General features: G+C 36.4%; 1 protein-coding gene across 1 annotated transcript; it reads left to right on the top strand.

The window, feature by feature from the left end:
- The first annotated feature begins 10,629 nt into the window (after positions 1–10,629).
- Positions 10,630–11,199, top strand: LOC131034205 (ethylene-responsive transcription factor RAP2-1-like). Its single transcript, XM_057965596.1, has one exon. The coding sequence runs from the start codon at positions 10,630–10,632 to the stop codon at positions 11,197–11,199; it is 570 nt and encodes a 189-aa protein (XP_057821579.1).
- The last annotated feature ends 1,883 nt before the right edge of the window (positions 11,200–13,082 follow it).

Genomic DNA, 13,082 nt, shown 5'->3' with positions numbered 1-13,082 from the left:
TCGGTTTGTTTCCTTCCCGAAAAATGTGAGATCTTGAAATCCTCTAGGTCAGCTATCATTTCAAGACAATCCTTGATTAAGTTTGAAATAGTCTAGATAGGCACCATACATCCGTTAATGCATTTGACGATGTTAAGTGAATCACTCTCCAGCCAAACCCATTTATACCCCTCCTTACTCACCATGTGTAGTCCTATGTAGGCGGCGTTGGCCTCCAAAAAATGGTTAGTTTGGGTACCCAAAAGGAGTGCCACCACAGAGACCAGCAAACCCAAATGGTTCCTTGCCACTCCCCCATAGCTAGTCAGCCTAGGATTTCCTTTGGTCCCCCCATCGATATTAATTTTGATCCACCCCGAAAGGGGTGGATTCCAAGAAACATTATCTCTAGTATGTTTGATCTTATAAATAGTGATAGATATATTCCACCTTATATGCCACCGCTTGATAGTATCCTATTCCTCCTAGCAAGACTCGAGGAGGATCATCTTTCCTACCAGGACAGTAATTAAGAAAATTTTCTTTAATAGCATTCCTTATTTTGTAGCCACCACAAGAGTATTGGACTCCAAATCTGAAAACCCTATTATTTATTTCCTTCCACAAACCCTAAGTGTTGACTGCATGAAATAAAATAATTATTAAATGCATAAAAAAGCTTCATATATTTAGCTTAAGTGAAAAAAGAAAAGGTGACTTAATTAATTAATCAATATGACTAAATTAATTAAGTAAATAAAACCTTTTACTCTAACAATATAATCATTCTAGAGATCTTCAAATGCAAGTATACCATCCCCCTAAACAATTATCTACACTTCTTAAGGCAATTTAATTTGCTACCTCCTCTTATCATTTCAACCAACTTATATATGGAAACTTGTTTGTTAATTTTTTTTGTTAGGACATCAAACAATCTCATTGTCAAATAAATTATTTTTTTGAATTTATTTTATGCCATTCATTTCTTAAAATTAATTATTTTGTTAAACAAATATTGTGTCATTATGCTTATATTTTGACTTAAATTTTTCTTCATATAGTGAAAATAAAAAATCAACAACTGAATTCTATAAACAAGAAACAAATATACTATTAATTTAATTCTTAGAGTCCTTACAAAATATTTTTTAAATTTATTTCTCTTAAAATCATAAATTAGACTTTTCTTTTTTTACAAAATTAGAAATAATAATAATTAGCATTGTTTCTCTTCTTGAATTTTAAAAATTGTTCTAGAAAAGAAAACTTATGAGCCAATCCATCGGAAGAGAAGCAAAGTGCAAGGTTGAAGGCAGATTGTTTAGGGTATAACTGATAGGATCTGTGAACCGATTGATGAACCCGGTTGTGTGGTTGGTCGGTGATCTTGTCTAGACCGACACAGAAGACCGAGCAAAGGTGGATGTCAGAAAAGGGGCCACGTGGAGTTGATGTGGCATGCATGCATAGGTCGATGTGGTGTGTCGGTGAGGTCATTGGTGATTGGTCCAACATTAAATGGCGACTACGAAGCTCGAGGAAGCATGGTAGAAAATTGTGGTGCGAGATCAAGGAAACAACAGAGATCCAGTACAGTCTGATCTTACAGATTGAAGTGGATGAAGGAAACTACATCATGCACATGATTGATCAGAGAAAAGGCCAAAAATCATACTACAGACAACTAAAGATAGAAGACGTGCATTGAAAGGTAAAGAGCATGGCGATGTTTATTGATGAGTTGTACTTCATCAATCAAGGACATGAGATCTGATCGGATATGATGTGCCACGATGATCAGAGATCAGATTGGATGCAGATTTAGTGCATGGCAGAAACCCTAGAGCGCAAATGTTTGAACTCACATTTAGGCGGGAAAGTTTGGCTATAAGAGTGTGAGCCAAAGATGTAGTTGTTTTTACTGCATGAGAAAGTGAATAAGTGAAGAGAGTCAATCATTCAAGTGCTCAACTTCAATCAAAGAAGAGATTGAGTGTGTGAGAGAGAATCGGGTTGAAGAGTTCAACCGGCAAGAGTGAGGTAACTGATAGTCTACTATTAAGTCTAATAGAGGAGTACATTGGTTGGTGATAGAACCAGCAGAGAAGAACCTCAGAAGATTGTAGTGAAGAACCGATAGTAATCAGATAGTAGACATATGACTAAGTGAAGAAGAGAGTGGTGACTAGTAGCATTGTGACAGAGAGGAAGGAGATCTGGTAGAGATGATGGACTAGTGCAGGTAACCGATATGTGCAGTAGATTACTAGTATGTATACTAACCGATATTGCAGGTTGTGTAAGTTAATAAGATACAAGATAATTGCAATAAATCTAGTAGTGTGATATGAAGAAGTGGTTATGTCTCAGGTGGTATTGGAAAAGACCCAAATGACATACGATGGTCCGATAGTTGATCATGTATACATGCATCTTTTTGGGCTAACTGGTTTGATATGTGGCATGACAATGATATTGTATGGCATTGTGTACACCTAGGATCATGTCATATGTTGTCGTGGAAATTGTGGAGCTAATAGATCATCAGATTGATCACAATGTATAGCTCAACTTGTATATGGGACAGATTGGAGCTCTTGTTTTTGAACCCAACAGGCAATGAGGACCTGAGATCTACAGCCATGTTTTCTGACTACTATCAAACTTGTTGGAAATAGAGGGTGTGTAAGTGTCTATGGCTGTACCGGTATGATTGAGACATTGGGATGTGCTCATCAGTCCGAGGTTGAGAGATATTTCAATGTCTATCCAATTGAAATCACAACTGGACCACCAGGAGAGTTGTCTGCAAAGAGGGAGAGTTACCTGCATAGGAGAACATATAGTTGGTATCAGAGAAGATATAATTGGTATCAGCGTCAACTTCAACACTTGATATCAGCAAATTGGGGTCAGAATGGCTTATGCATATCAAGGGGAGATGTTGCAGTCTAACCGGCAGGTATGCTATATTCACTGACACATGTGCCTTCAATTGGTTTTAGGCTTGTATATGCATGTGTTTTTGGTTTTCATATACACTTGGTTACTAAGAAATTAGTCTCAGTTGGTGGTTGAGCCCTCCATCTCAAGTGTTGTGAATTGAGAGGATGAAATGTATGATGGTCAAAGGAGGAGAGAAATCATGTCAGTGCCCTTTGTCATTGTTGTCAAAGGAGGAGAGTGATTTTGTAGTATGTCGGATACTACATGTGTTGACATCAATGCCAAAGGGGGAGATTTTTGGCATTGTGTTGTCGTTGATGTTAACCGATATAGGGTGGCAACCAATATGGGAAGATTGATGAGTAGTGTTGTCATTGATGCATACCAGAAGTGATGTCGTTGATGTCACCTAGCTTAGCAGGTCACCATTAAGGAAGAGAGTGTCATCCAGTACAATGGCCATTGGAATCACCGGTACACAAGTTAGTGTTAACTTGTGTCCAAGATATGTTGGCAGTGCATTGTTGCCAACTATCAAGAGAGCAAAATTTTGGGTTGTTGATTGTGATGAAGAGGCGGAATGTTACAAAAATTAGATCAACACTAGAGGTGAAGTATGTGCAGTCCACCAGTATGTTGTGTGGATGTCAATCAGCAGAACTCCCATCGGGTGAAGATGATATCATAGGTTGAAGATATGACTGACAATGAGTGTGCCCAATCGGATCATATGTGCCTGATTGAAGATGTATCTACTCAATGTCACCTAAGGCATATTGGTGCAATGTCAGAAGTAGATGACAAGGATCCTCTCCCACTTGTAAGTGATAATTCTTTGGGATAAGTCAGAGATATTAAAGGCAGATGATTGAAGGCTCACACCAGATCAACCGATGAAACACAAGGATGCCTCAAGTGCATGAAACTAGAGGTGTGCACTGGATCAGCTAGAGTAGGCATGTTGTGCCACCAGGACAGAGAAGGAAGAGTAAAGAAGTGATGGGTTTTTTATGTTGATAAACCGGTTGAGATGATGTTCGAGCTAATGAAGAAGAAGGAAAATTTGAGCAGCTATAGATAGAGAGTGAAACCGGATTGAAGGTGGATGGTTTTTAAGATTAATGACATGGTGTCATCAAGGTGGTTTTCGGTACATATGTCCACCGATAAAGATGACAAGGTGCAGAAGTGAAAGGCTCCCATCTGTTGAAGATGTGCATGAGAAAGGTTGGAAAGAGTGTTGATTGATCTAAGTGTTTTATGGGAAGAGAAGCAAAGTGCAAGGCTGATGGCAGACCAGTTATGGTATAACCGACAGGGTCTATGAACTGGTAGATGAACCTGGTTGTGTGGTTGGTCGGTGATCTTGTCTAGACCAACATAGAAGACGGAGCAAAGGTGGATGCTGACAAAGGGGCCACATGGAGTTGATGTGGCATGCATGCATAGGTCAGTGTGGTGTGTAGGTGAGGTCATTGGTGTTTGGTCCAACATTAAATAGCGACTGTGAAGCTTGAGAAAGCATGGCAGAAGATTGCGGCTTGAGATCAAGAAAAAAACAAAGATCCAGTACAAACTAATCTTGCAAATCGAAGTGGGTGAAGGAAACTACATCATGCATGTGATTGATCAGACAAAAGGCCGAAAAGCATGCTATAGACGGCTAAAGATAGAAGACGTGCATTGAAAGGTAAAGAGCATAGCGACGCTGATTGATGAGCTATAAGTCATCAATCAAGGACATGAGATCTGATCAGATATGATGTGCCATGATGATCAGAGATCATATTGGATGCAGATTTAGTGCATGGCAGAAACCCTAGCATGCAAATCTTTGAACTCACATTTAGGCAGGAAAGTTTGGCTATAAGAGTGGGAGCCAAAGATGTAGTTGTTGTTGCTACATAAGAGAGTGAAGAAGTGAAGAGAGCCAATTGGTTAAGTGCTCAATGTCAATCAGAGAAGAGATTGAGTGTGTGAGAGAGAATCAGTTTGAAGAGCTCAACCAACAAGTGTGAGGCAACCAATAGTCTACCATTAAGTCTAATAGAGGAGTACACTAGTTGGTGATAGAACTAGCAGAGAAGAGCCTCAGAAGATTGTAGTGAAGAACCGATAGTAATTAGATAGTAGACATCTGACTGAGTGAAGAAGACTGGTGGTGACTAGCAGCATTGTGATAGAGAGGAAGGAGATTCGGCAGAGAGCAGAACCGACAGAGAAGAAGAAGAGGCTGACCTCGTAAGGTTGAAGCAGAGAGGTGAGTAGAGAATCGGTAGTGAATTGGATAGAGGAGAACCGCTGAAGATACTTGCAGAAGAGTTACAAAGTTCTTTTGTAACAAGGCTATTGCTTTTGTAATTGATTATGTCCATTGTAGATCACTAAGTTGGATCTCGGTGCAGGGGTTGGTGCTCCTTGTGTTGGTGCCCTAAAATTAGGGAGTGGTGGTCCTTGGGTTGGTAGCCTAAAGAAGGAGTGGTACTCCTTGAGTTGGTGCCCTAAATGTTGTAACTGAGGTTTTCATTGTGAGGATGGATTGGAGCAATAGACTCCAGTAACACTTCTCACTGAGGTTTTTCCTCTCTTGGGTTTTCCTCATACATCTTGTGTTATGTGATGTCCCTTTTATGTGAGGTTGCATTTTAGTTATCCTCCTATTTAAATAGTATGTCTACTTTATGTTACATCAGTTAACCGGTATACACACATAAGATAAAAAAGGGTTAAGTTTTTGAAATCACTGATTCACCCCCCCCCCCCCCCCTCTCAGTGGCATCTTGTGTTCAACAAACCTTGGCAGTATGATAGACAACAAATACATGATGGAAGGAAGAAAATATACACTATTGTTGTGAATGGGAAGAAGCAGACCTTGTTACCTTTGGAGGAGCCTTTGAAAACTACAGTTTGTACCAACTCTAAAATCAGTTTGGTGGATGGAAGGAAATTCCTGGATGGGATGAGACATGAGAATGTATGGTTTTTTATAGTTCTTGAGAAGACTGAAAATATAGAGCATGAAGAAGAACAACGTGAGGAGATAAAGGAGTTGTTGACAGAGTATGTCGACACCATTTCAGATAATGTACTTGATGGATTACCTGATGTAAGAAGTATCAGTCATTGCATGGACTTGATTCTTAGAGCTAGTTTGCCTAACAAAGCAGCACACCGAATGACACCGGCAAAAAATGAGGATTTGAATAGACAAGTGAAGGATTTGTTGAGGAAAGGTTTGATCAGAGAGAGTTTGAGTCCTTGTGAAGTTCTGATAGCATTAGCACCTAAGAAGAATGGAGAATGGAGGATGTGTACTGACTCTAGAGCAATAAACAAGATCACAGTGAAGTATCGATTTCCTTTGCCTATGATGGATGACATAATGGATTGTTTGAGTGGAGCTATATACTACACAAAGATAGACTTGAAGAGTGCATACCATCAGATAAGAATCAGAGAAGGAGGTGAGTGGAAGATAGTATTCAAGACAAATGAAGGATTGTATGAATGGTTGGTGATGCCTTTTAGATTGACTAATGCACTGAGTACTTTCATGAGGTTGATGAATGAGGTATTGAAGAAATAGGAGCTTTGAATTGTTGAAGTAGAAGGTGATAGAGCAGCCTGTGTTAGCTTTACCAGATTTTAGCAAATAATTTCAAGTTGATTGTGATGCAACTGTGAATGCAATTGGAGCAGTGTTGACTCAAGAAGGAAGACCGGTAGCTTATTTCAATGAGAAGTTGAATGATGCAAGGAGGAGATATTATGTGTATGATCAGGAATTTTATGCCATAATTCAAGCATTGAAGAAGTGGAGACATTACTTGTTGCCTAAGGAGTTTGTATTGTATACAGATCATCCAGATTTGTAGTATTTGAACAGTCAAAGTAAGATGAATCAGAGACATATGAGATGGGTGGAGTTCTTGCAAAGTTGTACCTTTGTGTTGAAGCATAGAAGTGGAAAGACAAATAAAGTTGTTGATGCCTTGAGTAGAAGGAGGAACTTGCTAATAGAGATGAGAGTGGAGGTGTTAGGTTTCGAGGAATTGAAGAACTTGTATGAGGATGACCTAGATTTTGCAGAAAGCTTGTAAGGAACCAGTTATGGTAGACAGAAGTGGTTGGACTATTTCATTCAAGACAAGATGTCGTTTAGAGGAGTTTAGTTGTGCATACCTAGAAGTTATATGAGAGAAAGTCTAATGAAGGAGAAGCATACTGGAGGATTAGCCAGACACTTTGGAGTTGATAAGACAGTAGCATTAGTGAGTGAAAAATACTTTTGGCCTCATATTCATAAGGATGTCAGGAAATTTGTGCAAATTTGTAGCTTTTGTCAACCTGCAAAAGGTAGTAATCAAAATGTGGGATTGTATAAGCCTTTGACAATCCCGGAGAGACCTTGAGAGGACATTATAAGCATGGATTTTATACTTGGATTGCCTAAGACACGGAGGGGGAATGATTCTATATTTGTGGTGGTGGATAGATTCTCAAAGATGGTGCATTTTATACCTTGTAAAAAGACAATAGATGTTGTACATGTTGCAGACCTATTTTTCAAGGAAGTGGTGATATTGCATGTATTACCTAAGAGCATAGTTTCAAATAGAGACATTAAATTTGTTGGATATTTTTGGAGGACTCTTTGGAAGAAGATGAAGACAGATTTGAAGTTCAATTCTACTTTTCACCCATAAACTAATAGACTGACAGAGGTAGTGAATAGGAGCTTGGGAAATTTGTTGAGATGCTTAGTAGGAGAGAAAACCGGAAGTTGGGATTTGATTCTTGCACAAGCATAATTTGCCTACAATAATTCAGTGAATAGGAGTACCGAAAGAAAACCTTTTGAGATTGTTACCAGAGTACACCCTAGTGGTATATTAGAATTGAGAGACATCAGTAACGAAGATAAGAGAAGTGCATAAGCTAAATAATTTCCAAATCATATGAAGGTATTACATACACAAGTTAAACAGCATATGGAGGACATAAACAATAAGTACAAGGAGAAAGCAGATGAGAAGAGGAGACATAAGGAATTGAAAGTAGGGAATGAAGTGATAGTGTATCTGAGAAAAGAGAGATTTCTAGTTCAAACTTATTAAATTTAAAGATGAGAAAGTTTGGACCTTGTAAGATCTTGAGGAAATTCAGTTCTGTAAATGCATATGAAGTGAAGTTACTTGATAGTTTAGAAATTTCACCTATATTCAACATCGCAAATCTACATCAGTATCATGAGATAAAATTCAATGAGGACAGTATAGAAGACTTGGAGAAGCAGATACCAGATCAAATTGAAGACATTTTGGACAGTACGACTAGGCGTAGCACCCGAAGCAACCAGTATAAAGAGTATCTTGTCAAGTGGAAGGAAAGACCAGTTAAGGATTCATCATGGATTTCTCAGGAAGAGGTAGACCGCTTTGGTTTTCCTCTGACCCCAACAAAGTGAGAGACTCACTTTTTCAACAACCCCAGCTATCTAATGCAGGAGCATCCCTGGTTCTTAGCAATCTTGCATCAACCAAAAACATTTTCTTTCAATTTGTTCCTGTTTTGTAGTTTTAGCATTTCATTTTGAGTTTTTTGGCATTTTCTCATCGGATCTTGCAGAGTTGGATTTTGATTGTGGAAATGTTCATTTGCCTTATCCTAAGTCCACAGGACATTTGGATCTTTTACCGGCAAGTTATTGCTTCCGCAATTCGAGATAATTTTTCTACTTAAAATACTGGAACCACTTGGACCTATTTTCTTTTGGCAAATCTTGCAAATCATTTTTTCGTAGCTTGTGGAGCTTCAATTCATTCTTTCCAACATTTCTTGGCATGTGACCAACATCTCCTTAGGTTCCCACTTCATCTGATTGATTTTCTATATGGATCTCTTTGGCGGAGGCTGACCTTGTGTTTTACAAGTTTCATCTTGTTCATCAGGGATTGTTTCACCGTGGGCCAATGTGGATCACCCTTGATCATATAAATCAATGTAATTAAGCTCTTAGAATCAAGTTGGAGAAGATAGGAAATAGATCTATAGGTTAGGAGGTCTAGAGTTGGTTCGCATTCTTGGTTGAGCCGAAAGTTGCATAACACGCATGTTTTGTATTCAGGCCTGTGAGTTGAATCTTGAAGCCCACATGTTGATAGTAGTTGTAACTGATTTTCATGATTTAATATAATTTGTTTCTGCATTGCCTCCATCACTTTGACTTGTTTCTATTGTGTAACTCTTATTGCATGGTCTGGATTGTTCTCTTTGAGAACCCTCCTATCATGACTACGCCAAATATTAGGTCATAATAAATGGTAAGTCTAGAATATAGAACATTGGTTTTAATGATACAACAATATATTAAAAATATGCCAAATAGTAATTTATTATAGACCTTAACATTTTTCTTTCAAATAGAATGAGATGCATCTCCATAGAACTATATCTTACTACAATGTTAAATAGGAGATCTAATGTTAACAAAGATTTTAAATAATGAATAGATGTTGAAGTCTAATATGCCTATAATTCAACATGTGCTTTAAAAGAAAAATATAAGAAATAAGATGAAACATTTGACCTAATAACTTGATTTAGTTGTTCTTCATCTATTGCTTTAGCTTGGACAGTGGAACTTACAACAATTTTGGTCAATGGGTTGGAATGTACTATTTTAAGTCCCCATATAATGAATCTTTATGTATAAATATATTTTAGGTAAAGATGAGGTGTAAAATAGAATGCACTATTTAAGTTTCTATTTAATGAATTTTTAAGAAAATAGAAAGTATAAATTACATTATTTTGTAAAGGTGAGGTGTAAAACTAATGCCATTTCAATATTTCTTTTCTAAGTCCCTATCATGATTTTTTATGTTTATGTTTCATGTTTTTTGGGCTATTCCTTATTAGACTCTGATATCTAGGCAATGCTCGTGCAATTCTGAGCTTGGTGACCTTGTGTCCAAGCTCTACCATTTTTTTGTGGATATGTGTATTTTATTCTTATATTTATAGATTCTGATGCATGTATTCATCAATTTTTTTATGGAAATAAAAGGTCTAAAATATATTTTTGATGAAGATGAGTTGCACAATAAATGTAGTTAGAATGCACATTTTAGGTCCCCGTCAATTGAATTTTAATAAAAACATAATACTCACTCTATCTATTGATATTTTAAAATTGATATACAATGAATTTTAATTAAAAAAAAATTGCAATTTCTTTTTTCAATAAAAATGAGGTGTAAAGTTAAATTTTATAAAGCACGAATTTTATTTTATTTTGCTCACTAAACGGCCAAACCAGATATTCTATTAGATATTAAAAGATTAATACAGAGTTTTAAAATAAATGTCATATTGCACCGATTTTCAATCCCTATCTAATGAATTTTCATAGAAATAGACACCATCTAGTAGTTTTTGAAATCTCTATCTAATAAACAGAAAAATATAAAATCCATATTTAATGAAGGACAATTCTGCCAACCCAAAGTAAAAGCGCTTACCACGTCAGGACAGCTAGTAATGTCCGGGCCTCGCCGACCATGTATCTATCAATTTAGTATGTTAAAAAGGACGAATTTCTTTGCTCATCCTTCAAGTTCGAATGCAAAACTATACCTTAGAATCAGGCAAGAATATAGCCTTATAAACCGATATCCAGGCTAAACGTTCTGCAATATGGCGAATGGTAGAGAAGAAATCAGATATCGAGGCGTGAGAAAGAGAAAATGGGGAAAATATGTGGCTGAAATTCAGTCCGGAAAGAGATCGCGCATATCGTTGGGCTCATATTCCACTGCTTGCGCTGCGGCTGGAGCTTATGACACTGCGCTCCTGTGCCTTCGAGGACCCGACGCAACTTCTTTCAATTTTGCAGACTCGAAATTCAACCCAAGTGTATTGGAGGTGGCATCTGCAGAGAGCAATCCATCACCGCAGGCTGTTCGAACAGCTGCCATGGCGGTTGGCTCCACCTTCGACAGAATTCCTCCACCTCCACCTCATCATAATGAGGAAGCGGGGCCTTCGAGAGGAGGGAGTACTACGAGTGTTGAAGAAGCAGTACCGGCCGAAGCTTCGACTGAAACCAGAGACGCAGCAAAAGATATATCACATCAAGTGGAAGAAGAAGAAGAAGAAGAAGAAGAGAATGATACAAAATATCTGTTACAATCTCCAGAACATATATCAATTGAGGAAAGCGTTCAGATGCCTCCACTTCAACCAGATTTGCAAGTCGTGTCGTGATATAAAATATCTGTTACAATCTCCAGAACATATACCACTTGAGGAGAGCGTTCAGATGGCTCCACTTCAGCCAAATTGGCAATCTCTAACGCAACCCTACGACCAATCTGAACTTTTCTATGATTTAGATAGCAATCATGAAATAACAATCATTAACTGTGTTGGAATAATAACAACCAGAGACGACAATTGACGTCTTATCTTAGCTATCACGAGATTTCATTTGTTTTCCGATTTATTGTTACACGCAATAATTTGTGGTATTTGGCTTGGCAATACTATTCTATTCTATTTTGTTTCCGATTTATGTTGCACAGTGTTTGGTTTGGCTATACTATGATATTCTATTTTGTTTTCTGATTTATTGTTATATTCAATAATATGTAGTATTTGTCTTGGCAATATTATGACATTTTAATTTGTTTTTCATTTATTGTTATATACAATAATTTATAGTATTTCATGACATTTTATAATGTTTGATTTAATGGTTGTCCTTTCTAATCAATCAAACGTCAGAATTTATCAAACTTTAAAAAAAAATTATAAATATTTATCTTTTTAAAAATAAAGATGTCAATTTTTTTAATAAGGTATCAAAAATCATTTATTATCAATGTGATTGGCTGAAAAGTTTCAATCTTCATGTTTTCATGTGAATCAAGATAAAAAATACTAATAATAAATTTAATATCAATCAAAATAAAAAGTAGTAATAAATTTTAAAACAATAAAGAATATTCTACTTTGCAATGCACAATAGTTTTTTAATTACCTCTCTCTAATGTCAACTCTATTTAATTCACATAGAAAGAGGTAAACACGGTATAAACTATGGTATAAACTATGGCATTGGCTATTCCCCATACATAACAACATAATATGACATGTGACCAACATGATGAGAAAATACCATAACGTGGCATGATTACCCAAGAAACATGAGTGGAGGGCAACGACAACAAATCAGACTACATCAATATATGGTTGTTATGACAACGAATAGAAATAGGAAGTTAGTGTTGACGACACAATAGACCACCAAGAAGTTGAAAAAGATGACGAAAAAATAAACTGTGTTTCATCATTGAAACGACCAGTAAGAGAATTTTATTTTGTGAGGTCGAATTAAAAAAGGAGGTCACCATTATTTTGTCCACAATATTTCATTTTGGCTGGCAACAAAATCGAACCTACATAGGGCAGATGGAATTAGCAGTGGAGCATATCATGGAAGGTAAGAATTCAAACGTTGTTGTTCAGGTTTTAGTTAAGTATTCGTGGAGAAAGTTTAAGAAGTGGGCAGAGTGGAGAGGTAGAAAAAATGTTGATTTCCTTTTAGCTTCTTGTATATATATATGTATATACATGTATATACATGTATATATATGTATATGTATATGTATATGTATGTATATGTATATGTGTATATATACATACATATACATATATAGACATATACATATACATATACATACATATATATATTTGTATATGTATATATATACATATGCATATATATATGTATATATATATACATATGCATATATATATGTATATATATATACATATATGTATATATCTATATACATATATGTATATATATACATATATGTATGTATGTATGTACATACATACATACATACATATATACATATATATACATGTATATGTGTATCTGTATGTATGTATATATGGATACACACACTCTCTCTCACACACACACACACAAAAAAAAAAAAAAAATTGTGTAACTTTACTTTTTTCTCCCATGCACCTTGGGGAACATCAATTTTGGCAAACCAAGAGATTTGCAAACTATTAAACATGTCAAAAAAATTGAACTTTTCAAATTTTCAAAATGGAAGAGATAGCGATCATCA

This window comes from Cryptomeria japonica, chromosome 3 (genome assembly GCF_030272615.1).
Source record: "Cryptomeria japonica chromosome 3, Sugi_1.0, whole genome shotgun sequence".
Classification (NCBI taxonomy): Eukaryota; Viridiplantae; Streptophyta; class Pinopsida; order Cupressales; family Cupressaceae; genus Cryptomeria; species Cryptomeria japonica.
Note: the sequence above shows the minus strand (reverse complement) of the source record. Positions and strands in the feature narration are given on the sequence as shown.

What these genes read in the sequence shown, in the direction of transcription:
- LOC131034205 (XM_057965596.1), top strand. Translation starts at nt 10,630, where the DNA reads ATGGCGAATGGTAGAGAAGAAATCAGATATCGAGGCGTGAGAAAGAGA.